General features: G+C 36.3%; 3 protein-coding genes and 1 pseudogene across 4 annotated transcripts; 2 read left to right on the top strand and 2 right to left on the bottom strand.

Annotated features, from left to right (window-relative positions):
* The first annotated feature begins 1,714 nt into the window (after positions 1 to 1,714).
* Positions 1,715 to 7,286, top strand: LOC147551671 (uncharacterized). Of its 2 annotated transcripts, none has more exons than XM_086665018.1 (10): positions 1,715 to 1,875; positions 2,507 to 2,578; positions 2,656 to 2,730; positions 4,991 to 5,074; positions 5,571 to 5,640; positions 5,724 to 5,815; positions 5,962 to 6,003; positions 6,105 to 6,185; positions 6,814 to 6,920; positions 7,018 to 7,286. In XM_086665018.1, exons 1-9 carry the CDS (start codon positions 1,843 to 1,845, stop codon positions 6,913 to 6,915), a joined length of 651 nt encoding a protein of 216 aa, XP_086521144.1. In that variant the 5' UTR covers positions 1,715 to 1,842; the 3' UTR covers positions 6,916 to 6,920; positions 7,018 to 7,286. The 2 variants fall into 2 exon arrangements, with proteins under 2 accessions (XP_086521144.1, XP_086521145.1); XM_086665019.1 differs by having other exon boundaries at positions 1,744 to 1,875; positions 2,503 to 2,578.
* A 2,192-nt stretch (positions 7,287 to 9,478) lies between these two features.
* On the top strand, positions 9,479 to 10,673 carry LOC147551670 (zinc-finger homeodomain protein 2 pseudogene; annotated as a pseudogene).
* A 3,593-nt stretch (positions 10,674 to 14,266) lies between these two features.
* LOC147551668 (uncharacterized) lies at positions 14,267 to 22,025 on the bottom strand. Its single transcript, XM_086668588.1, has 3 exons — positions 21,945 to 22,025; positions 17,986 to 18,070; positions 14,267 to 14,397 (listed from the first exon to the last, which is right to left on the bottom strand). The coding sequence occupies exons 1-3, from the start codon at positions 22,023 to 22,025 to the stop codon at positions 14,276 to 14,278; spliced, it is 288 nt and encodes a 95-aa protein (XP_086524714.1). The 3' UTR covers positions 14,267 to 14,275.
* LOC147551669 (protein RADIALIS-like 3) lies at positions 18,102 to 19,680 on the bottom strand. Its single transcript, XM_086665017.1, has 2 exons — positions 19,270 to 19,680; positions 18,102 to 18,312 (listed from the first exon to the last, which is right to left on the bottom strand). Exons 1-2 carry the CDS (start codon positions 19,536 to 19,538, stop codon positions 18,285 to 18,287), a joined length of 297 nt encoding a protein of 98 aa, XP_086521143.1. The 5' UTR covers positions 19,539 to 19,680; the 3' UTR covers positions 18,102 to 18,284.
* Positions 22,026 to 24,524: the final 2,499 nt, after the last annotated feature.

Here is a 24,524-nt window from a genome sequence, read left to right as displayed (position 1 = left end):
ATCGTATTTAATATTTAGTTATCAAATTATAAAGTATAATGGTCCAAAATGAAAATAATTTTGGGTTATTTCCCAAATGGCCCCTAACTTTGTGACTAGCTTCCTGCCTGGCCCCCTAGATTAGCAAAAATACCCATACGCAGCCCCCTTTTTCCGTTATCTTTAACTGTCCGTTACTCTCACTCCTCCACCTCATTTCCTCTCTCTGCCAAGTCACCTAAAATGTTACATCATCTTTTCCGGCAGGAGTCGCCGCCCTATGGTATTTTTGCTAATCTGGGGGGCCAGGCAGGAAGCTGGTCACAAAGTTGGGGTCATTTGAGAAATAACCCAATAATTTTTTCACAAAAAAATGGTGTAATGGGGCAATAAATTAGAAGTTAGTTAACAATCGAACTCTAATTAGTGAAAAAAACAAAGGAATCGCAAACCACGAGACTTAAACCCGCGCCACTTACATGGAGGGTAAGATGACTTGCAAGTTGAGCTAAGAGACTTCACATAATGATTACAGAGCTCTTATTCTATAATAGGCATCATCCTGATCTCAAAGAAAAATAGGCCCTTGATGGTGGGGGCCCATGTGGTCGTCCTGCCCGCCTGGGCCTTCCACGGACCTGAAATCAGAGCTCCGGCAAAGGGGAGTCAGAGAGAGAGAGAGAGAGCGAGATAGAGAAATAGACAGAGAGGGATAGAGGAGAAGAGAAAAAAAGAGGGAAGACGAGAAAGGAAGAAGTGTTTTCGGAGATGGTGGAGTGTCACTGAAATTTGTGGTGGAAGTCGCCAGAGTTGATGGTGGAGGAAAGAGGGTTTAAGTATTTAGAGGAAACAAAAAGTTCCGAAATATTTTGTTTCCATCTAAAACTTTGTACCCTGGAATTTTTCTACCTTACTCTTTACAAGCCATTGATACATCACGAACATGTGACAAACACGATAACCACCTAAAATAAACCAAGAAATGAATTAGGTGTGAAGTCCAACAAGATGAAAGAGACCTAAAGCCCGACAAATTTATTACATTATTTATACTTTTAATAACCAAAGTTCAATATTTCTGGATTTACACTTCCAGTGGATCGAATCTAGGACCTCTATATTGTAGTGTAATGCACTAACCAACTGGGTCACGCTCATCTAAAATTATAACCAATAAAATAAGGGTTATTTTCCAAATAGAACATAGCTTTGTGACCAGTTTCCTGCCTAGCCCCCAATTTATCAAAAATACCCAAATGACTCCCTTTTTGAGTTACCGTTATAACACCGTTAACAAGTCATCACTCTCTCTCCTCCATCTCATCACCTCTATCTGCCACATCATCTATCACGCCACATCGTCGTCTTCACCGGCGAAGTCGCCGGTCGGCGACCTACGAACTTTTTTTTTTCTCTCTCCTTAAAAAAAAATTATTCTCTCTCTCTCTAAACACTCCGGCGAAGGGTTTCTCTTTGTCAGAGTATTTAGAGAGCGAGCGATGAGAGGAAAAAAATTTGAAGGTTGTCGGCCGAAAATTTTGTCGGTTGGCTACCTTCGCCGATGAAGATGATGAGGTGGCAGAGAGAGGTGATGAGATAGAGGAGAGAGAGTGATGACTAGTTAACGGAGTTATAACAGTAACTCCAAAAAGGGGTCATCTGGGTATTTTTGATAAAGTAGGGGGCTAGGCAGGAAGCTGGTCACAAAGTTGGGGTTCCTCCAATTGGCGATGCTTTAAACTTCCTCCACGGAAACGACAAGCCAGTGAAACCACAAAAAGAATCCCTCCCACCCCTCTTTACTCCATCCGCTCCTTATCTACGCAGAAGAGAGAGAATAGAGCCAGTGAGAGAGCGAGACTGATGGGTGGAAATGGTTCTCCTTCTTCCTTCAAGGTTTACTCATACTTACTATTTCAAAATAAAACCCTACTTTTCAGTTCTATTTCATCGTCACTGTTCTATCTCATCTTTTAAAGCTTTTCAAATTACATTACATGTTTATAATTCTCTGTGTGTTTTTGCGTAAATTACATTATGTTTTTACATTTCTCCAAAATGAAGGAAGATAATGAATCAAATTTTTAGGTGCAATATTTCCTAATTTGTTGTTTGAACAGGTACTAGTTATTCTTTACAAAAGGCATTTTAACTCTTACTTGGAGATTAGATGTTGGTTTACTAAGAAATGTGGTTTTCTGTTAATAATCCTACAGAGGGTTTAGGTTTGTTTTTTTGTCTCTCATTGTCTGAATTTGAATTGTCTGAGTCAAAGGGACCTAAAAATCGACTCGGATCTTCCACTCAGACATGTTAAACATCACGGGTCGGACAAAAAACACACATTCTGAAATCTAATTTGATGTAATTTTAAATTCTTGTGTTTTAGATCTGACATAGAGAAAAAGACAAGCATTATCTTTGATTATGTTCATGTTGTATTTGTGCCAGAGTGACTTTTAATGTAATTTCAGGGTCAATGCTAGAGTATTTTGTTAATACTTGATATGACGTTTTTGTTAGTCAGGTAATACTGGGTTCATCTTCGATGGCTCGTCGAAAAATCTTAACTGAGATGGGATATGAATTTACCATCATGGTTTGTGCACTCACTATGCTAATCTTTTGAATTTGTTCTCGTTGATTATGGCAAGTTAATCCCTATTATGATTTTAGACTGCAGATATAGATGAGAAAGGTATTAGAAAGGAAAAGCCAGAAGAGTTGGTAATGGCTCTAGCTGAGGCGAAGGTGAATGTTTCTACTTGTATTTTTCACAATAAAAATCTAAGCAAGAGGAGTTTATGGATCTCTGTGAATTGCTTATTTTGAAGATACATTTATAACTAATTTTAAACTTAAATGGTGTGAGAATAGTTGACAAAAGGACTAAAGTAAGTCTCATGACCAACAATAAAACATCTAGGACCGCTACACCCATTGTCAATTGATTTTGATTGGATGCCCACAAACTTAACATGATAAGAAAGCTATGCCCACACGTCACAGACCCCAGTATCCAACGGGCACACGTGGTCCACTCCACGTGATACAACAAAAAGACACGTGATTGGCTCAAAGTACCTTACATGTGAGGGGACGTATGAGAGTATGCCACATGAACCAAGGGAAATATTATGGCCAACCTATGCTTTAAAAAGCGGCGCCTAGCCGGCGCCTAGGCGCCGCTTACACACTAATCGGCTAGCTGCCGATCGACTAGCACTCGGTCAGCTAGTCGATTTCAGCAGCCGAGTTAGCCGGCACCCAGGAGCCGACTACCCGGCTGGCTAGGCGCCGACTAACTCGGCTCGGGCAGCAGCTATTTTTTTTTTTTTTCAAAACCCCAACTTAAAGTTAGGGTTTTAATGTTCTTTCCTTATGCAGCCGTCCCCCTCTCTCTCTCTACTACTTCTTGCCCTAATAGGCTATAGCAGCAACCATTGAAGATAAAAGAAGAAACGTTAGAGAGAGAATTAGAGGAGAAGAGTAAGAAGTTCAGCAACAGTCTCCGTCACCTTCGATTTCCTTCTCAATCCTTTCATCTCTTTTCTTCCTTATACACTGATTTGTTTTTCTCTCATGTTTAGTGTTTACTACCTGCCTCATCTTTCTCTCTCTATGTCTGTCAAAAGTAGGTGAAAAGATACCACGTGATTATCTCTCCCTTCTTTCTCTCTCTTGGCTGCTGGCACTATATGAAAGAAGTTCTTCCTTCAATCTTTTCTTTTATCAATAATAAAAATAGTTTAGAACTTTAGACTAATGAGGAACCTATGTATTATTGTATAATATATATTATATATTAGTTTAATGTTATTATTATTATTATATTATATAATGTTATTATTATTATTATATTATATAATATATATATATATATATATATATAACCGATTAAATCCGACTGGTCCCGTTGTAGTCCCGACTAGTAGCTAGGCCCGGGTCTGCCGACTAGTCCCGATTTCCGATTTTTCGAGCTTAGTGGCCAACAACATAATACCACTTTAATAGAAGGGTTCTTTGTATTGTTTAAGATTGGAAGAATACTCATTATCCCCATGTTTAACCACTTGTTAAGAGATGTTAGGTTATAATTTATGCTTCAATGGGGTGTGGGAAGTAGCTTAAAGCGGACAGAGTAATGGAATTAATGAACAGACTAACTTGGTAGCAAGGAATGAAACTTCCCGAAATTTCACCGAAATTTCACGAAACGTTTCCTAAAATGAGATTAGGTGCACGAAATAACACTTACAACTATTTCCTGCATAGTTTCCACCGACATGATCGAAATTTCCACCGAAGTTGTGGGAAATATCTAAATTTCCACCGACATGATGGAAATTTCGACCGACATAGTAGAAGTCTAGCAAAAAAATCAGAGAAACTAATACTAGAAAAATATCCATTTCTTCGTCTTTTTCATCTTCATTTCTCTTAGATCTTTTTTGATTTTTATGTTATGTTTTCCATGGTTTTTAAATCTATTTGAATGATTTACGACTTGACTTAACTGCCTAAATTGATTTTATCTTAGTAACACCTCTAATATAACTGCGTAATTGACGATACCTTCTCAAACTAACATAGTTTGTTAATTATTATTAGTAAGAATGTTATCTTTTGGGTGTTATAGCCAAAAAATTATTCAATTTACCCCCGGAAGTAACTGTGTAATTGTTAATACTCCCTAAACTAATAGATAATGTAAACATCATTTTTATGCTTTATTATGGTTTAATAATCTTGTTATACATAATTGCATCATATTTCTATCATTTCTGTAGATTTGTGAGATTTCCACACTGACCGAAACATTTCTACGAAACGTTTCCACTTTTGGACCGACCGAACCGAAATTTCATTCCTTGCTTGGTAGTAGAAAGCTTTTCTTGTAATTGCATATTCTAATGAGTTGTTATTTCTTATTTTACACTGCTGAGTCCGGTTGAAATTCTTGGTGTGGCTTCAAAGTCTAATTGTTTAAACCTTCATTCTTGACCATCAGGCAAATGCCATACTCTCTCGGCTTCAACATTCTTATTTCCAAGAGAACAATGCTGAACCAACGCTCCTAATTACTGCAGATACAGTATTTCTCAACTTTTTCCTTGTTACGACTCCGTATTATAATTTTGTGTATGCATTAATCAGTTCTTCCAGTCCCTTGAAGATTACTTTTATGAAAGTTTCATCATTTTGTTATCCTTGGTAGAACATGAGAGGGAGGCAATGTTATTTTCGTTTTTGATGCCATTCAACTATGGACTTCTTAATTTATCTTTGTTTTCTGCTCTATCTAATCCGTCATGGGTATAGAATAAATACGCAAATGGCACGCCTCTATGCATCATATGGCTTCTGAATTTATTTATATAATTACTTTTACACCTTTTATCTATAGAGAGTAACATTAACAGAGTTAGTAGAATATTGAGATAATAATATATGTGATTGAGCTTTCATAATTCACATTAAACAGAAGGTATGCGGCTTATTGCAATGCAACCAATATCATTAACTTTAGCTAGGATACCCATTTGTGCTTTTTAATTTCCATCTCATTAATAAGTTCAATTGACATGGAGGTGGTGGTCTATGAAGGGATAATCAGAGAGAAGCCATCCAACAAGGCCGAAGCACGTCGATTCCTCAAAGGTTTGTCTAATCACTCTCTCTCACACACACACACAGACACCGGAATGTAGCTGGTTCTATTGTCATCTCTACATACTTTACAGACTATTCTGGTGGGCATACATCTGTGGTGGGATCTGTTCTTGTTACCAACCTAAAGACAGGAACCCGAAAAGGAGGATACGACAGAGTTGAGGTAATATTGTGATATTATTCTCATATTTATGGTTATTTTTACCCTTTCTCTTGATCACATCTGGTTTTCGTCACTTTTTTCGAGTTCGTCACTTTATGGTGTATATGATGCAGTGGTGGTAATGCGTTTGCAATGATGCTGTGTAGGTTTATTTCCATGACATACCTGATGAGATCATTGACAACCTGGTAAAATCATTGAAAATACAAAAACATGTTCTTTCTGTATTGTTGCTTTTATCATTTATGAAGCCGAACGATTTAGCTGAATGTTTTTTCTTTCTTTATAGATTGATGAGGGAATCGTGCTCAACGTTGCCGGAGGTCTAATGCTCGAGCACCCTTTGACATTGCCCTTCGTTGAAGCAGTGGTTTGTTTTCTGTCTTTCTACTTCCAGTTATTTATACACAGACACTTAAGATATCAAAATCATGGTGGCTGTGAAGAAGTAAAACCCCTTGCATCACTGAATAATCATCGGAAGAGACTTACTGTAATTGTTGTAAGAATATAAAAGACAAAATACCTAATATTAAATCGTTTATACTTGTTCAGCTATCAACAACAGAAAAGTAAGGAAAGGTACGTCTCCCACATAGATATTAGGCTATTGCAACTAGGATCCGAAAATGATCTTTGGTGTGGTCGTAGGCTTACCTTAAAGTGATATTGGGCCTCTCTCACTCCTGAAGCTAGCTCAAGAGGTGAGGCTTTTCCTCACACTTTTAGAGTGACCACAACCCCCTCGCACAACTAAGCTGACTAACTCAGTTACTCCAACACATGATTGGTCTGTAGTCTCACCCTGGTTCCCCTAAGAGCATTAGGGTAAAAGAGAAATCGCTTTGAGCCTTTGATTTCTTTGAGTTTGGGTCGATCCTGTTCTCAAATTTGAAAATTTTGTCTGTGGATGACATGGAAAGAACTGCCATTGTCGATCGATGAATTTATTTTATTTGTATATTTCGCGTTGAAACAAGTTTGATGGCGCTATGCAGATGGGAGCACCGGATAGTGTTATGGGACTCTCTAAAGCTCTCACAGAGAAACTCATACAAGAAGCTCTTCTACCTTCTGCACCATTATCATCTCCATATTGAATTTGGTATTTTCCTCGTCCATTAAAGTTTGCATCTAGAACTGATGATCCTTTGCCTACTCATCTATACAGTGATTGATTATAACAAAAATTTATCAATTAGGTATGACCAAAGGGAAACCTTCAACTTAAAGTTGGTACTTGCTCTTCATTTAAATAGTTTCTTCCCTGTACCATGGTTCCAGAGACGACTTTTGTTAAATCAGTATATATTTTGTGGGATCATTCGAAGGCTCTGTTTGTTTGCTTTTTCCCAAATCTGAATTGGCCGAGTTATTTTACAGGCTAGAATGATTGTTTTTTAGGTGTTTTTTTTTTTCTAAATCTGGATATGGATAGTGAAATAAAAAAAATGTGTAAATTACTTGTACAGTTTTGAGTATTTGCATGTGTTTACTTCTCTAATCAATTTAGACATTAAAACAAGTCTTCTTCTCAAACTCAGACTTGTTTTGAAAGCTGAAAACATACGCATTAGATATAAAAGACATGTTTTAAGATAATGAGATAAAAGCATGCAAAACAACTAAATCTTTTTTTATTTTTTGAATTGGTAAGCGTGTGCCTCGAACCCTTGACCTCTAAGTTGGAAGACTTACCTCTTACCACTTGAGCCAAGGGTTGTTGGCAAAACAACTAAAATTTCATATAGTCGCGAGAAGAGATAACGTAATAAAGTAAGTACACCAAATTGGTTGTCGGCAACAACTTTACACGAAGGGAGAGGTTATGGTATCTCTTCCTTGGTATGTATGTGAGAGAGAATAAGGTCAAAGTAGATGCGGGAGAGAGAGTAAAGCAGTCGGAGGTTGTTTAACTGATAACTGGATGGCTTGATGTCACCAATTGGGCATGTCTCATGGGATTTTGTATTCGTGGAGACCAATGATGTCTGTAAAGAGTCCTGCGAGCAAAGAAACAAAAGGGAGCTCGTGAAGCCCGAGGAAACCCAAGTAGTGACAGTCAAATGGACTGTGACGGTTTAGTCAGTGACTTTATACAGAAAATAAGTAAAATGACTAGAATGAGGAAGAAGTCATTGTAGTTAGAGTCGAGTTTGGCTCGTAGAGGGGTCCGAACTCGGCTCTACGGACTGATTATATTCTGGGAGGAGAAAAAGAACAAAGGTTACTGAGAAAAAAATGTTAATGGTGATCGGATGTTCTCAATGACTCCTTGTCGAAGGCAAATGTGAGAGTAGTCCGGCTATGCAGGGATAAAGTGCGATTATATAATCTATTCGAAGAGAGTTCGAGCTGCACTGTGTTTTAAGAGAAAACAAGAGATTGCATTTGTGTGTCTGGTGTGTGTGTGTGAGAGAGAGAGGAGAAGAATAATGTTAGTGGTGACTTCCCCTTCCTTGTTATATAGGGATGAGAAGGTTTTAATGGCGCAAAACCGATAACAAAGGCATTACCAAGTAACACTCGTGATAGGATCGTGGGTAAGGCCTCAATTAGACGGTTGAGGGATAACTTTCACGATCGCAACCGGATACGTGGCAGGCATTGGTGGAGGACCGGCCAATGGTGGCCTCAAGCCTCCATTATAGGTAGTAGAAAGGAGTTTATCGATACTTACAAAGCTTATTCCTTATTTTAATGATAGGTTCTAACCGCTCTACTTTTCTTTTTAATGATTTTTGTCCTTCAATCTAGTTTGTAAAGTTTTACAAGTGTTTAAACTTTGGAAAATGTTTATCAGCTATTTTGGATTGATTTCGAATGTGTATAAATAATAATGGTGTTTATCATATCTGAAATGCTTCCAGATTGGTCTAGTCCGAGACCACAAACAAGCCCTTAAATCAGACGGTTTGAGAAGGTAAGCAAGGTCTCAGACTGTTCAATCTGAAACCTTTCAGACTATCTAGTCTGCCAACTCTCGAACTAGACTAGACTGAGCGTTTGGTTGCCCACTCTGACTAGATAGTCTAAGGATGAGCGCCTAGAGAACATGCCAGTCAAAAGGCATTGACTAGAGTCACCCATTATGGGATGGGACTGTCTTGAGTAAATCTTGATTTTCATTTATACATTTTTTTTAAGGAGGTTTCAATGTGAAGAAAGATAAGAAAATAATGAAGAGATTTGGGGGGACCAAATTGCAGGTTGTGGGAGTGGAGAAGAACATGACCTTGTCGGTTGTTTTGATGTCTATTTCCTACCACCTCTCATCAATCACTTCTCTCTCTCTCTCTCTTCCAACCAAACAAAAAAGCCTTCTCCACATCCCATGTTAGGGCCTTTTGAGTTTTGATAGCTAGCTTGCTGGTAGGAAACAATCCTTTCTTCAAGTCAATCCCACACTCTCTCTCTCTCTCTCTCTCTCTCTCTCTACTTTTAGTTTATGGATCTCTAGTAGCTTGCTTTATTAAGATATATTTAGGAGTACTACTTTAACCTCAATTATTCCTCATTTGAGTTTTGATGGTCTCTTCTTCATATATGTCATCTCTCTCTCTCTCTCTCTCTCTAAACTAATATCTTTCTAAACTAAACCTAGATACTGCTCAATTACTTGCTCACACGATCAACATCTTAATAAAGGGATAAAACTTGAAAAGTGGGTTGATGAATTTACCACCCACAAGGATGAAGTAACCCAAACTTAGTTTTGTTATAGGTATGAAAAACTGAAGTGTTTATGTGTTGATCTTAAGCATCAAGAAGAAGCTAGAGAGTGAGGTTGTGTGATTGAAGAATTCATCAATGGAAATCAGTGGGAAGGGCAATAATGGATTTGCACCTTTATATCCATGTCAAACCCAAGATCATCCCCGGCAACAACTAGTAATTAGTAAACCAGTAATGGACATCCCACTGTATCCAGATCCAATTTTAGATCTGGGTAAACCATCATCTTCACCAATTGCAAGTGGATCAACAAACCCTAGAACTAGTACTACTAACAAATCTATCATCCTATACAGAGAATGCCTAAGAAATCACGCAGCTAGCATTGGAGGACACGTGATTGATGGCTGTGGAGAATTCATGCCGAGTGGTGAAGCTTTGAAATGCGCCGCCTGCCATTGCCACCGGAATTTCCACCGGAGAGAGATTAACGGTGAGCTCCAATCTGGTCCAAAATTTTATAACTACAGAGGGAATAGAGTTTCACCACTACCAATCCAACAGTACCCAAAGTTTCAATTGGGATTCCAGCCAACTAGTCAGCCACTAAGGCAAATTCAACCAATTACGATGGTGTTTAATGGCGGCGCCACCAATTCGTCCAGTGAGGAGGAACTCAATGTGTGTGTTCAGTCTAATGGGATTGGAGTAAGAGAGCAGCCACCACAACTAAAGAAGTTTTGTGGATTGAAGAAACGGTCGAGGACGAAATTCAGTCAAGAACAGAAAGAAAAAATGTTGGAATTTGCGGAGAAGATTGGGTGGAGGATTGGGAAGCAAGATGAAGGGGAAATTAATCAGTTCTGTGTAAAGTTAGGAGTTGATAGACATGTTCTTAAGGTGTGGATGCACAACAATAAGTATGCCATGAAGAAGAAAGAATATATTCATCATTTGGAATTTTAGTGAGAGGAAGAGAAAGAGAGAGAGTGAGAGATTCACATTCAATGTTAGAGACTGAACAAGTATGTGTATACAAGGGTGTTTTTAAAATTTTCTCTTTTTTTAGGACTTATATGAATTTGAATTGTGTGACTTAAGGTATCGTTTGGCAACACTAAAATAAGTTACATTTTTACTTATTTAAGTAGAAAAGTCAAAAAGTTAGTTTGGTACGCAAAAATTACTGACTTCATTTAAGTTAAAATTTGACTTTCTTTTAAAGTTAAAATTTTTAGCTTTTGACTTCAAAGTAAAGTAACTTTTTTTTGAGACATGCATGAATTTTACTTGACGGATTTTTTTTTTTTTTTGTATATCTGTTCCACTACCACAACTAAACTTCTTCCATACCATTCTACCCCCACCACCACACAACAAGCATTGCACCTCCCCCACCACCCTACCTCAACTACCACCACCTTCGTACCAACACCACACCTCGACAACAACCACCTCGTATTTCCACCACCACCACAGTACCTTCACCACCACCAGCGTACCTTCACTGCCACCACCATACTTTCACCACCAACATGGTACCTTCACCACCACCACCAACACGGTACCTTCACCACCACCACCACCACCGTACCTTCACCGCCACCACCATACTTTCACCACCAACACGGTACCTTCACCACCACCACCACCGTACCTTCACCGCCACCACCATACTTTCACCGCCACCACCATACTTTCACCACCACGATCATACCTCCATCATTACCACCTATCAGGGGCGGAACTATGTGAAGACTACCCCCGGCTATAGCCTGGGATAGCTTCACATAGTGTTAGAGCAACAGGTGAACATTATCAGCGAGCAGCCCACTTGGTTAGATACCTACCTTGTGCAATAAAGGTCAGGAGTTCGACTCCTTGGTGCAACATTTTTTAGTTCTATTTTAATCTTTGATAAGGGAAGTTTTAATCTCCAAGGAGGCACCTTTAAAACCCAAAGTGTGGCCTTTAAGTGCAAATTTTTATTAGGCCCCATTTAGTAATCACTTCCGATTTCGCCCCCAAGTGCGTCCAAGCTTCTATCTAGACCCCAAATTTTCTCTTGTTTTCCTATTATAATTTTCTCATGTTGTACTTCAATTATTTTTGTAAGTTACAAATTTTTTTATTTTATTTCTTACTTGTTTATCTTTCCTCACTTCATGATCTCGTTATTATTTATGTGTCGCCAATCGTTTGTAAAAGTTGTCGATTGACCCTCCAATCTCAATATTTTTCTTCTTGGATTCTCAAATTTAGGTATGTCTGATGGCAGAAATTTTTTTTTTTTTTATTACATACGATGATAAAAGTATGAAGCATTTGTAATCGAGCAAAAAATATTCTCATCTTATGCAAGCAATTTTATGGATAAAAATTTTATATAAAGATTCACTTAAGTCAACCCTGCCTCGAACAAAATCCTGGCTCTGCCCCTGCCACCTACATATCTTATCCATCACCTTTACCACCATCATCAACCACCACAACGTATTTCCACAATCACCACCACCGTACTTCCACCACCATCGCCACCATCATACCTCCACCACCACCCATACCTCCACCACCACCACCACCGCTGCCACCATCATACCTCTACCACCACCATCAAACCTCAACCACCACCATACCCCATAACCATACCTTCATGGCACCACCACCACCACCAATATCACCACTACTTCGTATACGAGAGTAATCGTGGAAATCATAAATAAATTCAACTAAAATCAAGTATCTCTATGAGAAAGAAAAATAAAATTATCAAAAGTAAATTGAGTTACCAAAATAACTTTTAACTTTTTACTTATAAGTAACATTTTTGTCAAATATACTTTTCAATTTTTTTTACTTTTTTAAAGCAAAAGAACTTCTACTACAAGTAAAAGTACGTCTACTTTTGGTTGTCAAACGACACCTAAGAGGAGGCAAATATCAAGAAAACAAAACAGATATTATAAAATTTGTCTGTGGTTAATTCATTGGAAGAAACTGTTCAGCCTTCACTCAGAAGTTGTAGTAAAATTTGAACTAAATTTCGGAATTATATAACTCCAAACGGTATGACTCCAACCCTTAGATCCTCCGCAGTATGGACGGGTAGTAAATCCGAACATTGTTCCACATTTCATAATTCATAGGTTGCGAAGTATTCAAAATTGTTAAAGTACTCAAAATCCTTGGATGTTCGAGGCTTTCGCAAGTCAATGAACTTTAGTAGATTCGAACTTTCATGAACATTTTGGTGCTTCTGGTGTTAAAATAGATCTAAATTTGTCTACCAAAAATTGATTGGCATTTCATGGCAATGACATTTATATTATTATCATTTTCATTTTTTTTTTATGAGAATATTATCATTTTCATCTAAAATAACATATTTTTATTGATATCTTAAAAATATCTTAATATTGCGAGACATGTGATGTGCAGGTTGACATGCCTTGTGTATGCCAATGAAATTAATTTAGCTCAAATTACACCACTACTGTAACAATAACATGTATCGAGTTATGATGATGTTTTTTATCTGTATTAATCTTGTTTGATGACGTTTTTTTATCTGTATTAATCTTGTCTGGTGATGTTTTTTGATCTATATATATATATATATATATATATATATATATATATATATCTGATTGTTCGTTACAAATTGTTTTTTGCTCGATGCAAACTGTTGTTTGTTTTTACATACTTTTGTATGTCCTAGAAAACCAGATATGTTCCGAGTATGATGATGTTTTAATATATGTTTTGATCTTGTTTGATGATGTTCTTCTAATCAATTTTGATCTGTTTATATTTATATTTATATTTAATATAATGTTTTTTAATTATGTTTATGGTGTTTTATGTTGTTGTTTTTATCTATTTTGCTAGGTGCAAATTATTGTTTGTTTTCTATAAACTGTTGTATGTTATAGAAAATCAGATATATTGTGAGTTATATGATGATGTTTTATTTAATCTTGTTTGTTGATATATTTTTCTTTCTATTTTGCTTTCTATTTTGATATGTTTAATTTAATATTTTGGAAATGTGTTTGTGATGTGTTCTACCAATTGTTGTTTGCTCAATGCCAATAGTTTGACCAATTGGGCAAACAGGTTGCCTAGGTAAAAATAAAAGGAAAACCAAAAAAATTAATGAACAATCGGCAATTTGTTCAAGACGAATAACAATTTGTTCAAGATAAACAAAATCGAACTTTAACCACACGTATATTAGGACACTAATGAAAAGAAACAACAGGTTGTTCGCTGAAACTAAAACCTAGAAAGAAAATCTAGTTGTTTGGGTTGAAGAAGAACAACAATTTGTTCGAGACAAGTTAGAAGTTTGTTCAAGACAAACAAAATCGAACAGTAACCACATATATTATGACACTTATGAAAACAAACAGTAGGTTGTTCGCCAGAACTAAAATCTAGACAGAAAATCGTGTTGTTTAGGTTAAAGACGAAACTACCAGGATTTATTAGTAAGCATAGGTTATTTTTAAATTTCTTATCTCCTTCTAAGTTATTTCTGCGCAAGTGGTTTTTTTTGCCAATATGATGTTCAGGTGACTTTTTTCGCCATTACCAAATTTTTTTTGGCCTAATATGTCATCGCTCTTTCGGTTAACGCTACACCTCGAAATTACATAATCAAATTTTAGTCAGGTCAGCAATTGGATTAGTCATTCATTCTTGTTTCTGTTTTCTCTGATTTGAACATTTAAAATTTTATTTATATGTCAAGGTAATTAAGTTGAACATATTGATGATGATCGGTTATCCGACCTTCGGAACTACAGTGATGGGTCCATCTTCTCCATTTGTGATGAGCCAAACACGGTTGCAACAAAAGTCTTCACTAGGAACTACTCCTGGTTCCATTATCATTACTTGTATTGCTGGATTGTCATGTTGAATTTTTCTAATTGCTTGATGTGGATATTCACCCAATAGTTCTGGCCATTCTTGCTTTCCTGCAAAACCAAAAAGAATAACATATTTCACCTTTTCCTGACAGAAAGCGATGATCAGTATTTATTAGACTAGACTTGAATCGAGATGGATCGAGATCCGAAGATATAAAATAACAACCACCTAAGAGCATCTCCAATGCAATACTCAATCTTAAAAATTTTGAGTATCACATATGATTTTAGAGTTCTCAACACTCTATTTAGATCTCTAAGATGACGTGTCGAAGGTGGAATTGAGATATCTCAAGAGGACACTCTATTTCTAGAGTGCCCCCTTAAGATATCTCTAATTGTCTAATTCATCAATATTTAATTTTCAACCAATAAAAATCGAGTCTTCTATATTTTCGAAATAACTAATTATTTATTGACAAAAATAATCGTGCCACATAAGTAAATAAGATAAGTTTAGAGTTTTGCATCGGAGACACAAAAAAATTGAGGACCACTTACGAGTGAGAATCTCAATTGGAACTTGACACATAGGATGAATAGAGATATTTTTGAATTTTGCATTAGAGATGCTCTTCACCTACGAGTGAGAATCTCAATTGAACTTGACACATATGATGAATAGAGATATTTTCGAGTTTTGCATTGGAGATGCTCTAAGGACATCTCTAATGCAACACTCCAATTGAAAAAATCAAAGTGTCACCTAGGATCTTTTAAGTTTTTAGAGTGTTGCATTGAAGATGTCTTTTGAATTGAGGATCTCAATATTGACATCTAAGAAAGAGAAACTCGATTGAACCTTAACACATAGGACAATTTGAATTTTTTTTTTAGTTTTGCATTGAGATGCTCTAAGATGTATGAAAATTTAGATTACATTATTCATAGTGACTTATAGTTTTCTAGGACGTTATTTAGGCTAAGTACAACTGTACAAGATAGCTAAATAATACATTCTAAATCTTTTAACACTCTATTTAGGTTAAATAAATAATATATTCTAAATCTTCAAATAATTTGGGTGGTTGATATTTGATATCTTCGGATCTCGATCTTTATATTCTAAAAGTATTTGCAATATCCTACAAATCTTTTCATCTTCTTGGTATTATATTACACCTTGTTAATTTTGTGACCATCCAACTCAAAATTAATTGACAATTAGTGGAGAGGACCTAGACAATATTATATTGATTGCTAAATCGCAGTTCTTCCATGTGAGACTATTCCCACACACCTAGAAGTAGGCAAATAGTGTTCAGGAAGACATATGGCGCTAATTGTATCAAGTTTTGTGAATCTTCAACCGGATCTTTTCTTCTTTTTTGGAATTAATATACTCATGATCCCATCTTTATTTTACTTCTTCAATCAAAACAAACAACATAATTACATACTAATGAATGTCAACTGTGACAAATTGGGGCGATTGTTAATATCAAATGAAGGATAATCTAGCAAATTAGCTAGCACGATGGACCTCACTAAGTCCGGTGCCCCTTGATTTTAAATCTTAAATTTGGGAAGGACATGAAGTCTGGTTTTATAATTTTTTTGTTCGAAATTTGTTTTTGTTTTATTTAGATTATAAATTGAAAATTTTTTAATCTTCAAAAAAAATAAAAGTCCATTGATCCGTTGAGCGAGCTGGATGGGGGACTAATTACAAAGTCTTTAGGACCGAAATGAAAATCTTCATTTTCGATCAAAAAAGGCTAGGGCGGAACGCATAATCAACGTTCTTCCTAGTATTTGGGTGGCTCTATCATTGTTGCTATACAATATAACTTACAAGGTAGATAAGTTTAGACAACTTTTACCATAGAAGCTAATTTTCAAAGAGACTCAAGGCTAAGGCCGGACTTTTAATAAACTTAAGGCAAGGAGGAGGGAGGGAAAGAGAGAGGTAATACCTTGACATGGAGGACCTATGATGCATGTGAAAGACATCTATCTTATCTTAGGATCTTCCCACAGAGAATGTTTGATTACTTAGAGGAGAAGATGTCCTTATATAAAGTTTGAGAATATAAACATTAAATGAACATAATCTAATATTTCATTTTTGGGATGATAGAATTTGGATTTTAGCATTAGATATTTAGATCTCCTTTGACCATGGACTTTATGTTACAAAATTAGTGGAGTAATATCATCATCACCCCACCAATTATTTCGATATATCCGTGAGGATTGTTTCTTTGCTTTTCCCCGCGAAGGGGTTGATCCTTTGATGGAATGTGGAGATCTTCCGGTATGCGCATTTAAATTTTGGATTTCCTAACCATGTGTAAGCAATTACATGTTTCACCTTTGACATAGAAAATCTTTGAATTAGGACAATCATTGAAGTGGTTGACAATTTATATGTTCAAAATGGCAAGAGTGAATGGCTTAACATGTACCCTCAGGACAGAGGTTAGAAACAACCTTTTTTTTTTTTTTGGTTGAAAGAGGTTAGAAACAACCTGTTTTTTAACTTAGAAAAAACCTTGGTTTTTTTAGCAAAGCGAGTCTAGCTTAAATTGTATAAATTTTGGACAAATTAACATTCATTATGTAAAGCTAATTAGTCCAAGTGGTTCCAAGTTGTTGACATAAACTCCAGAAAATTCTAGAGGTCCCATGTTCGAATCCTAGAGGTGGAATCTTTGGTTATTTGAATTGGGATTATTAGGGTATAAAACGTAGATCGTAGTCGACTTCCCAAAAAAAAAAACTATGTACACACTTTTATTTAGTGTTGGTTATTGGGTCGGGTTGAAATAGTGTCGGACCGGGCCAGTTGGACACTAGCTTGAAGTCTAGTCAGGCTGAGCCTCAACTTGTTAAACCCGGATCGAGCTGTGTTGGGTTCAGATATAGTCATGCGGCCCCGTTGCATAGATTCAAATTTCAAAAAAAAATGTACTGTAAAAATAACCAATCAACAACCGAGGCAAATACAAAATGAAGAATACAAGGGGATCTAGACAGTTGATGCCTCTCTATCGCGACTCTTATCCGCCTCCCGGACTCTGAATGAAGCAGTTGAAAAACAAATGACATCTACACAAATAAAGATCAAACGTGTCTAACATTTGGTTGCCCAAGTGGTTGGTAGTGTTGACAAGAACTCCAAAATTTCAGAGGTCACATGTTCTATTCCTAGAGGACTTGAAATCCAAGTGGTTAAAGTAGTTAGTTGAGGAAAAGTTTGAGATTATGAGAGATTAAAGTTCTTCCCGCCTTTATTTGTAAGAAAGAAAATTCCCCCCCTCTCTAATTCCATCAACAGTTCACGCAAATACACAAGGGTTAACTCTCTCTTTCATGGATCCCAAATCACCGATCTTCTTCCATGGCTTATCTCTGCGATTCTCCAATCTATTTCCAATTTGGTATGATCGAATCTCCAAACCTAATCTTTCATTCAGATTAACTGGCGGAAAGGTCTCAATAACAGGTTAGTTCTAATTACAATGTTCTATCTACCTTCTTTGATTAGGGAACTTTGATACTCCTATTTAATAGTACTACTAACAAGTCTAGGTTAGAATTTCGGATTCAATTAATTACTCAGATATTTAGAACAGATTATAGCAGCAATTTCCAGAAATCTGTTTAGTTTGGTTATGGATTTCTCTATGTTTCGATTTAATTGCTTCAATAATCATTGTCGAAACAATCTCGTAGACAAGTAGAAATCGTACGTATAAAGAGAACACAGCTTAAATGGTTCTTTCATATTTCCTGAAAATGGAAGATAGAGAACGGAATGAAAAGAAAACATAAAAATATACAATCTGATTGATTCAGATCTAAACATAGATTTGTTGAGTAGTAGTTATACTCGATTTACATCTATAACTTCAACTTCAATGGAGCTTTAGATATTTCAGAAGCCTGTGGAGGGAAAAAGAATGAGAAAAACCAAATCAATTAGTCAGGAGAAAACTAGTAGTAATTAACATCAAACACTCAAATTGGTTAACAATGTCAATTATTTGGAAATGAAGAAATTAGGTTATCAACATTGCGATAAATTGAGAAATAAAACAATAGAATTAAAAAAGTTGAAGAACTTGGGCCAATAACATATTTGACTAGAGTTGAGATTAGCCTCTCTGATCCCATTAAGTACCAAAAGAATCAAAAACCATTTATAATGAATAGGTTTTGAGGTAGCAGCCTACAAATTTCGTAAGTAGGTAAGATCTTCTTTTGAGGACGGAACTACTAGCGTCTAGCGACTAGCCCGGCCTATAACCGTGCTCTTAGGAGGTTGAAAATTTTCATTTACTCTAATTAGCTTATATAAACCAGTTCATTATTGTATTTTGTATGGGTTATGAGTTCGAAAGCAGAGAACCGGTTGCATGTGAAATTAGTGTGGATAGGGTTAGATTTCATGTGAGCTTTCTTTAGGATTAGGGACATGATAAGAGGTTAAATGAAGTATGGATGTTTGGTTTTTGGTGAATAAACAATTTGTAGTAGTATGGAAGGATGGATTTTTGGCTTTATTAAAAAACCACCCATACTATATTTTGAAAATTTAAGCTTCTGGGTCCACTGAGAATCATCATGGAGCCGCCAAATCAGTAGTTTTTGAGAGATCTTTTTGACTGTATTGACATTGAGCACAGATGGAAAACTGTGAAATATGCAATCATCTCAGTTTTTGAGATCCTTATGACTATATTGTCAATGGGTACAAAAGGAACAAAAAAAATGAGAAATGTGCATTAATCTCAAAGCTTGGATTCTTAACTAAGAGATCACAAAAGTGATGTCTCTCTGATCATGGAAGAAAAAAAAACACAATCTTATAGAAACACTAGCTTAAATTGTTAATAGTACCTTTGTTCTTGGTCACCCAGGCATTTGCTTCCTCCATTAGATTTGTAATTTGGGAAAGGGACTAGACCAGACTCGATATGTTTGAGATCTTCTACTAGAATTTCGAAATACCTCTTCGCTTCTTCTGCAGATTTACCTCCAACTGCTCTGGCTACATTTTGCCAGCGATCAGGGGTGTCTTTGTCATATAAAGCCAACGCTTTTTCAAATGACTTGTTTTGCTTGGATGTCCAAGATGAGCTTGACCCACGCAGTGAACTAGATGCCATTGTTATTGCTCTGAGAATTAGATAGTAACTACGAAGTACAGTTAAGATATGGGTTGAAGAATCTAATTGAGGGATTGTACCAAATGGTAAGGAAGAGAGAAGATAAAAAGATGTGTACTTGGTAAGAGAAGAAGTGACTATATACTAGTAGTTAAGTAGAATATGAGGAAGAGACTAGTGTCTATGTTCCTTATATACAGGAGGAAGGTATGGTGCTACTTGGTTGAGGGAATATTTTGTTAGGCAAGGAGGTAGAATAATGTGTGACCCTTTTTCTTTGGAACCTCAAGATGGAGAAGCACCAACATGTACAACAACAAAAAGAGGATAACAGAGAGAGTCTCTCTCTATTGAAATGTTTTACCATTTTAGGTTTTTTTTTTTTCTTAATCTCTTGACTATTACCTTAGATGTGCAGTAATGGGTTTTTTTACCAGGGAAAATATGTTAACTCAGGTGTCAAGATGATACAAAGGGTTATTACAAGGTAAGTGAGAGAAAGTCGGAGAAATATAAAAATTACATTACAGACATTGAAGTATTTCAATCCCTCAAACGTCTATCCCAAGTTAGGTGGTCACATAACGTAGTAGTCCCATTAGCTAAGGGGAGCGTCCTGGGCTACAAAAGCAAGTCTAAACTTAGTAAATTAAGATGATTTTTTGGTGTGTATGTAGAGCTTTTGTCAGTAACAAAATCTTGTAGTTTTCTTTTTTGAGAAATCAACAACGATCAGCATTAGTCGTTACAAGACATTGATACATCATGAAGATGTGATAAACATGAAAGAGGCCAAAGTTAAACCAACAAAATCTTGTACTTAGACTTGGATCTAGGCAGCAAAAAGCAACATAACGGCTAAAATATGGGTAAGTGCAGCTGTGCAGATAAGGTAGGAGATACGCATAAAGTTTTAGTACTAACTCACAGTTCGAAGTGACCTGGTTGGTGTGTGTCTTCATTACCATGATAAAAACTTGTTACCCTGGTTTTATCCAATATTCAACTTTAGTATCTCAATCCCAAGTTGGGGTTTTGGATTTTTCTTCTTGTTTCTTTGAAAAGTTGAGTGAAATTTTAGAAAAATCTATAAATGGCCAATAGGTTTCCCTTTACTGCTTTAACTTTCAAGTTGCAGTATAAGGAGAAGACAAAGGGGGATTCGTTTCATTTAATAGGGGCTACAGAAATCTGAACAAAATTCCAAAAAGGATTAAAGATAGGTGGGGAGGTTGGTCCGTACAATAGTAATACACCTGCAATAATAATTGTATCTATCAGAGAGAGAGAGAGAGAGAGAGAGAGAGAGAGAGAGAGAGAGAGAGAGAGAGAGGATAAGGGTAGTCACTACTACATATGTGTTGCCATTTTCTTAAGACCGTGTGTCTGCTCTTGGACGCGCGGCATTTTGATTTACAATACCATGCAAAAATCAACAATGTCCTTTATGAAACACCTAATAATAAAAGGACTAACTTTTTTAGACTTCATCCCTGAAACTGCCTTTATGATTCCTGGCATCTTTTAGCTGAGGAACAATTTTCTGACATCCTCCTTTGTTTTTAGTAATCTCTCTTTTTCTACATTTTTCACTACTTATCATCAAACCTAACCGCCTTTAATAACAGAAATTTGATTTTTTTTTTTTTTTTTGGATAGGTAACTTTGGGCCTTTGGTAGAATTAGCAACACTCTTCCATTCTTCTCATGGTATTTACCACTACCCAGACTCAAAATTTGTTCCAAAATGTTGATTTTCATATTATTTGCTCTATCTTAGTTTCTTTTTTGCTTGAATTGTGTGATGTCATTTTAGTAATTCCTTCTAGTATAAAATGTTCATGAATAACTAACATCTGGGGTTCTGGCTCAATCTAGACATTTACTTGGGTTTTATTCGATTTCTAAAAAGATTTAAAAATATTTATAGTTTACTTTATAGCTTGGCCAACTATGCCTTTTTAGCAAGTTGTCTAGAAAAAGATTAGACAAATGGTCCATTTTATTTCCCCTCAATTGCGAATAAGAGTTGATAAATATTTAATCACCACCTTAGTAAGCCTGTATTTTTCAAATCAATGATTAGAAATATTTAATGTGTATCGGATGATATTAGCTTTTGAGATTACTTTCAACACTTGAAGTTATAATTGTATTTAGAAGGTCAATGCAAGATCAAAGTGAACAAGCATATTAACTTTTGAGAGAAAGACGAAAAGGAGAAGATTAAAAAGTAGTAGTAGTAGTAGATGAGTTCACTAATTGGTCTTGCTTTTCCTCTCTTTAGATGTTCCTATAGATAATCTCTTTTGCTATTTATAGTATAAAATATCTGGCTTAGGAGTTTTGACATCAAGCTCAGTAATGCTTGGGTCAATTATTAGATAAAGTTTCGTGGATACAAACGATAGTGTTATGAGATATGTTTAGTTGCTTTTTGCTTGATTTACGTAAAAATGTCCTGATTCCCCATTGAACAAGTTGCATAGATAATTGGTCTAGCCACTGCCCAGATGAGAGGTATCATCTGATTTGATGTGGATTTGTTGATATGGATTCCTGCAACTTGCTTAAGAGGTATCCTTCGGCTAATATTAGAATCCATATCGTTTCATCTCCACTATTTGAAAGTAATGTCAATATGGAATCCCTTTCTCTCATGTTACTTTCTGTTTTTTACATTGTTTTCTGTTGATTGAATGTGTTCGATGATATTCGAAGAGTGGGAGTGGGAAATGATGATCATAATAGAGAAAAGTAGTGTTAGGTTGATAAGAAATCTATGGCTTGTGTTTGTTGGATAAGATATGATGTAGTTATTTTGTTTTGAACCAAAGCAAAATACTTAAGGGGCGAAAATAGGAAAAACAAACATATGGTAGACCAGTTTTCCTCTACAGGCACAAGGCGAGCTGAAGAATCCCAGTGAAATTTACGCGCGGAGAGTCAATTATTGGGCGGGGAAGAAGAGGCCATGACAAGGATTGTTCATCAGTTAAAAAATGATTATTTTATCCGGAATGGTTTGAACAAGCGAATATATCTTTCTAGGTCATTGGGAGAAATTGGTTGGGTCAATTTGGATTTCGGGCGGGCCAAACCATATGACTGAGCATCTATCCATTCTTTAGCTATATTGGACTATGAATGCTCATATGTTGTAACCCTTTTTCGTAGTTTTGGTGCGGGTGATTGATTAGGATATGAGCTCTTAGGTTCTCTTGCTTGCTTTTTTATGTCTTTTAGTTGGGTGCACAAAGGCAGAATAAGAGGCTTAGAAGAAATGAGGTTGCCCTAACTTCTATACCAACCCAAATATACATTCTAGGCTAACAGCTTGGTCCTGTCCCCTAAATAGTTAAATGGCTCGAGACAGAAGAATGTATCTCCACACAAGGAAGTAGATATATGTACAAGAACCCTCTTCGTCAATCGTCATAATAATTTCACTACAATTTTGACTTACTATAGTAAGAGATTATTGGATTAGATCAGATAGGAAAGATTATGTAAGGTACTGTTTAATATGCATTTCAGAATTTGAGTTTTAATGCTTTATCACAACGACGAGTGATCAGACCACTAACGGAATATCAATTCCTGAATCTTGATTGTGATCTAGTTACTATGAGTGATCGAATATAGCTTTTTGCGTTTTTTGACGTCCGGAACCACATGGAAATTTTGAGCACAATTTTTTGTCCCACAGTATATTTAGGATTCCCTAAAACCCTTAGCACAACCAGTTGTCCAATTTCTGAAATTGCAACCTGAGCCCAACACACCTCAATCTTGGGCATAGTGTTGCATATCTGAAGCTAATTCAGGTTAGTCACATTTCGGTGAGGAACTACAAAACACGGGCTCAGGTTGCTTATAGGCTCATCGGGGCCTATCCCTTTAGTCCACTAGCACTATGTCCTAAAGTTGGGTAGACGAATAGGACTCAATGTTTAGAAACTTATGTAATACTTGTTGAAAGTGTCTTGAACATGGGTCGTTATCCAGCCCGGTTTACGATTGGGCCTCGCACGTACTCTGTTGGCCCCGTCCGTTTAGCTTATGTCTGCCCTAGTCTTATTACGGTGTTTATCAATGTAAGGGGTGTGCATGTATCTTTCATATTTAGAAAGAGAGGCGGTGGGGTTAGGGTTTCCAGTGAGTTATATAAACTAAAACCCTAAAGATATCTTTATAACTTTGTTCTTCATTAATAATGGAAATTATCTCGCCATTATTCGCCATGGAGTAGGTCTAATAAACCGAACCACGTAAATCTCGTGTTCTTTGTGTTTGTAAAACTTTCTTTACTGCTTATCTTGGTTGTTTGTACTTTGTCATAACAATACTGAATATGACAGATTGTTGTGATTTTTGTTTGCTACGTGTCTACGTGGTAAAATTGTACTTGTTAACTTGATCTATCTCTTTTGTTGTAGAGCTACTTGTGAGTTGAAATTGACAAATGACAGGAGCTCATAAGAACATGAACTGTTTGTTTTCTTTTCTGTATTTCTCATTTCTCACCATTGAACAGTTTTAATTGATACTATAAGAGGAGGGCAACAATTGAGTCATGACTGTCTCCTCACTCCTTAGAGATTAGCTATAGTAAGATATTATTAAGAAAATGTTACTTCAACCTGTATCAGAACCAGACAAAAGGGTCGGAGATGTTTTCTCATAGAATCAAACTAGTATTGTAGTGAAACTCTTCTCACCCATTTTCAAGCTAGTTGCAAATGCTTGAGTGACATGACATATGCTACGCCTGATTCTTGTCACTTTTCGGGCTTCTATGAATCTTGAAGTTAGTATTGCTTATTTGAGATGACTAGGAATGCCATGTGCTTGAATGTCATTGAACATGCTAGATTTAAGTCTTCACTGCTGTTAGTCTGTTGGGTTGCTCTATTGTGAACTTGTTCAATTTATTATGCATAAGGGTGTGAACAAAACTCTGCAAGTTCAGAACCTCAGGTATCA

This window comes from Eschscholzia californica, unplaced genomic scaffold (assembly GCF_041429995.1).
Source record: "Eschscholzia californica isolate CP2 unplaced genomic scaffold, dmEscCali1.0.p SCAF_3, whole genome shotgun sequence".
Classification (NCBI taxonomy): Eukaryota; Viridiplantae; Streptophyta; class Magnoliopsida; order Ranunculales; family Papaveraceae; genus Eschscholzia; species Eschscholzia californica.
This window is presented reverse-complemented; position numbering and strand designations above follow the sequence as displayed.

Excerpts from the sequence above, each read along its gene's own strand:
- LOC147551671 (XM_086665018.1), top strand. The coding sequence starts at position 1,843 with ATGGGTGGAAATGGTTCTCCTTCTTCCTTCAAG. Across the intron at positions 1,876-2,506 it reads GTTCTCCTTCTTCCTTCAAG|GTAATACTGGGTTCATCTTC; the intron begins GTTTACTCATAC and ends TTTGTTAGTCAG. Across the intron at positions 6,004-6,104 it reads ATGAGATCATTGACAACCTG|ATTGATGAGGGAATCGTGCT; the intron begins GTAAAATCATTG and ends CTTTCTTTATAG.
- LOC147551669 (XM_086665017.1), bottom strand. The coding sequence starts at position 19,538 with ATGGCATCTAGTTCACTGCGTGGGTCAAGCTCATCTTGGACATCCAAG. Across the intron at positions 18,313-19,269 it reads CTGGGTGACCAAGAACAAAG|GCTTCTGAAATATCTAAAGC; the intron begins GTACTATTAACA and ends TTCCCTCCACAG.
- LOC147551668 (XM_086668588.1), bottom strand. The coding sequence starts at position 22,025 with ATGCAACTTGTTCAATGGGGAATCAGGACATTTTTACGTAAATCAAGC. Across the intron at positions 18,071-21,944 it reads ACATATCTCATAACACTATC|CAATTAAATCGAAACATAGA; the intron begins GTTTGTATCCAC and ends TGATTATTGAAG. Across the intron at positions 14,398-17,985 it reads AATCTGTTCTAAATATCTGA|CAATACAAGTAATGATAATG; the intron begins GTAATTAATTGA and ends ATGACAATCCAG.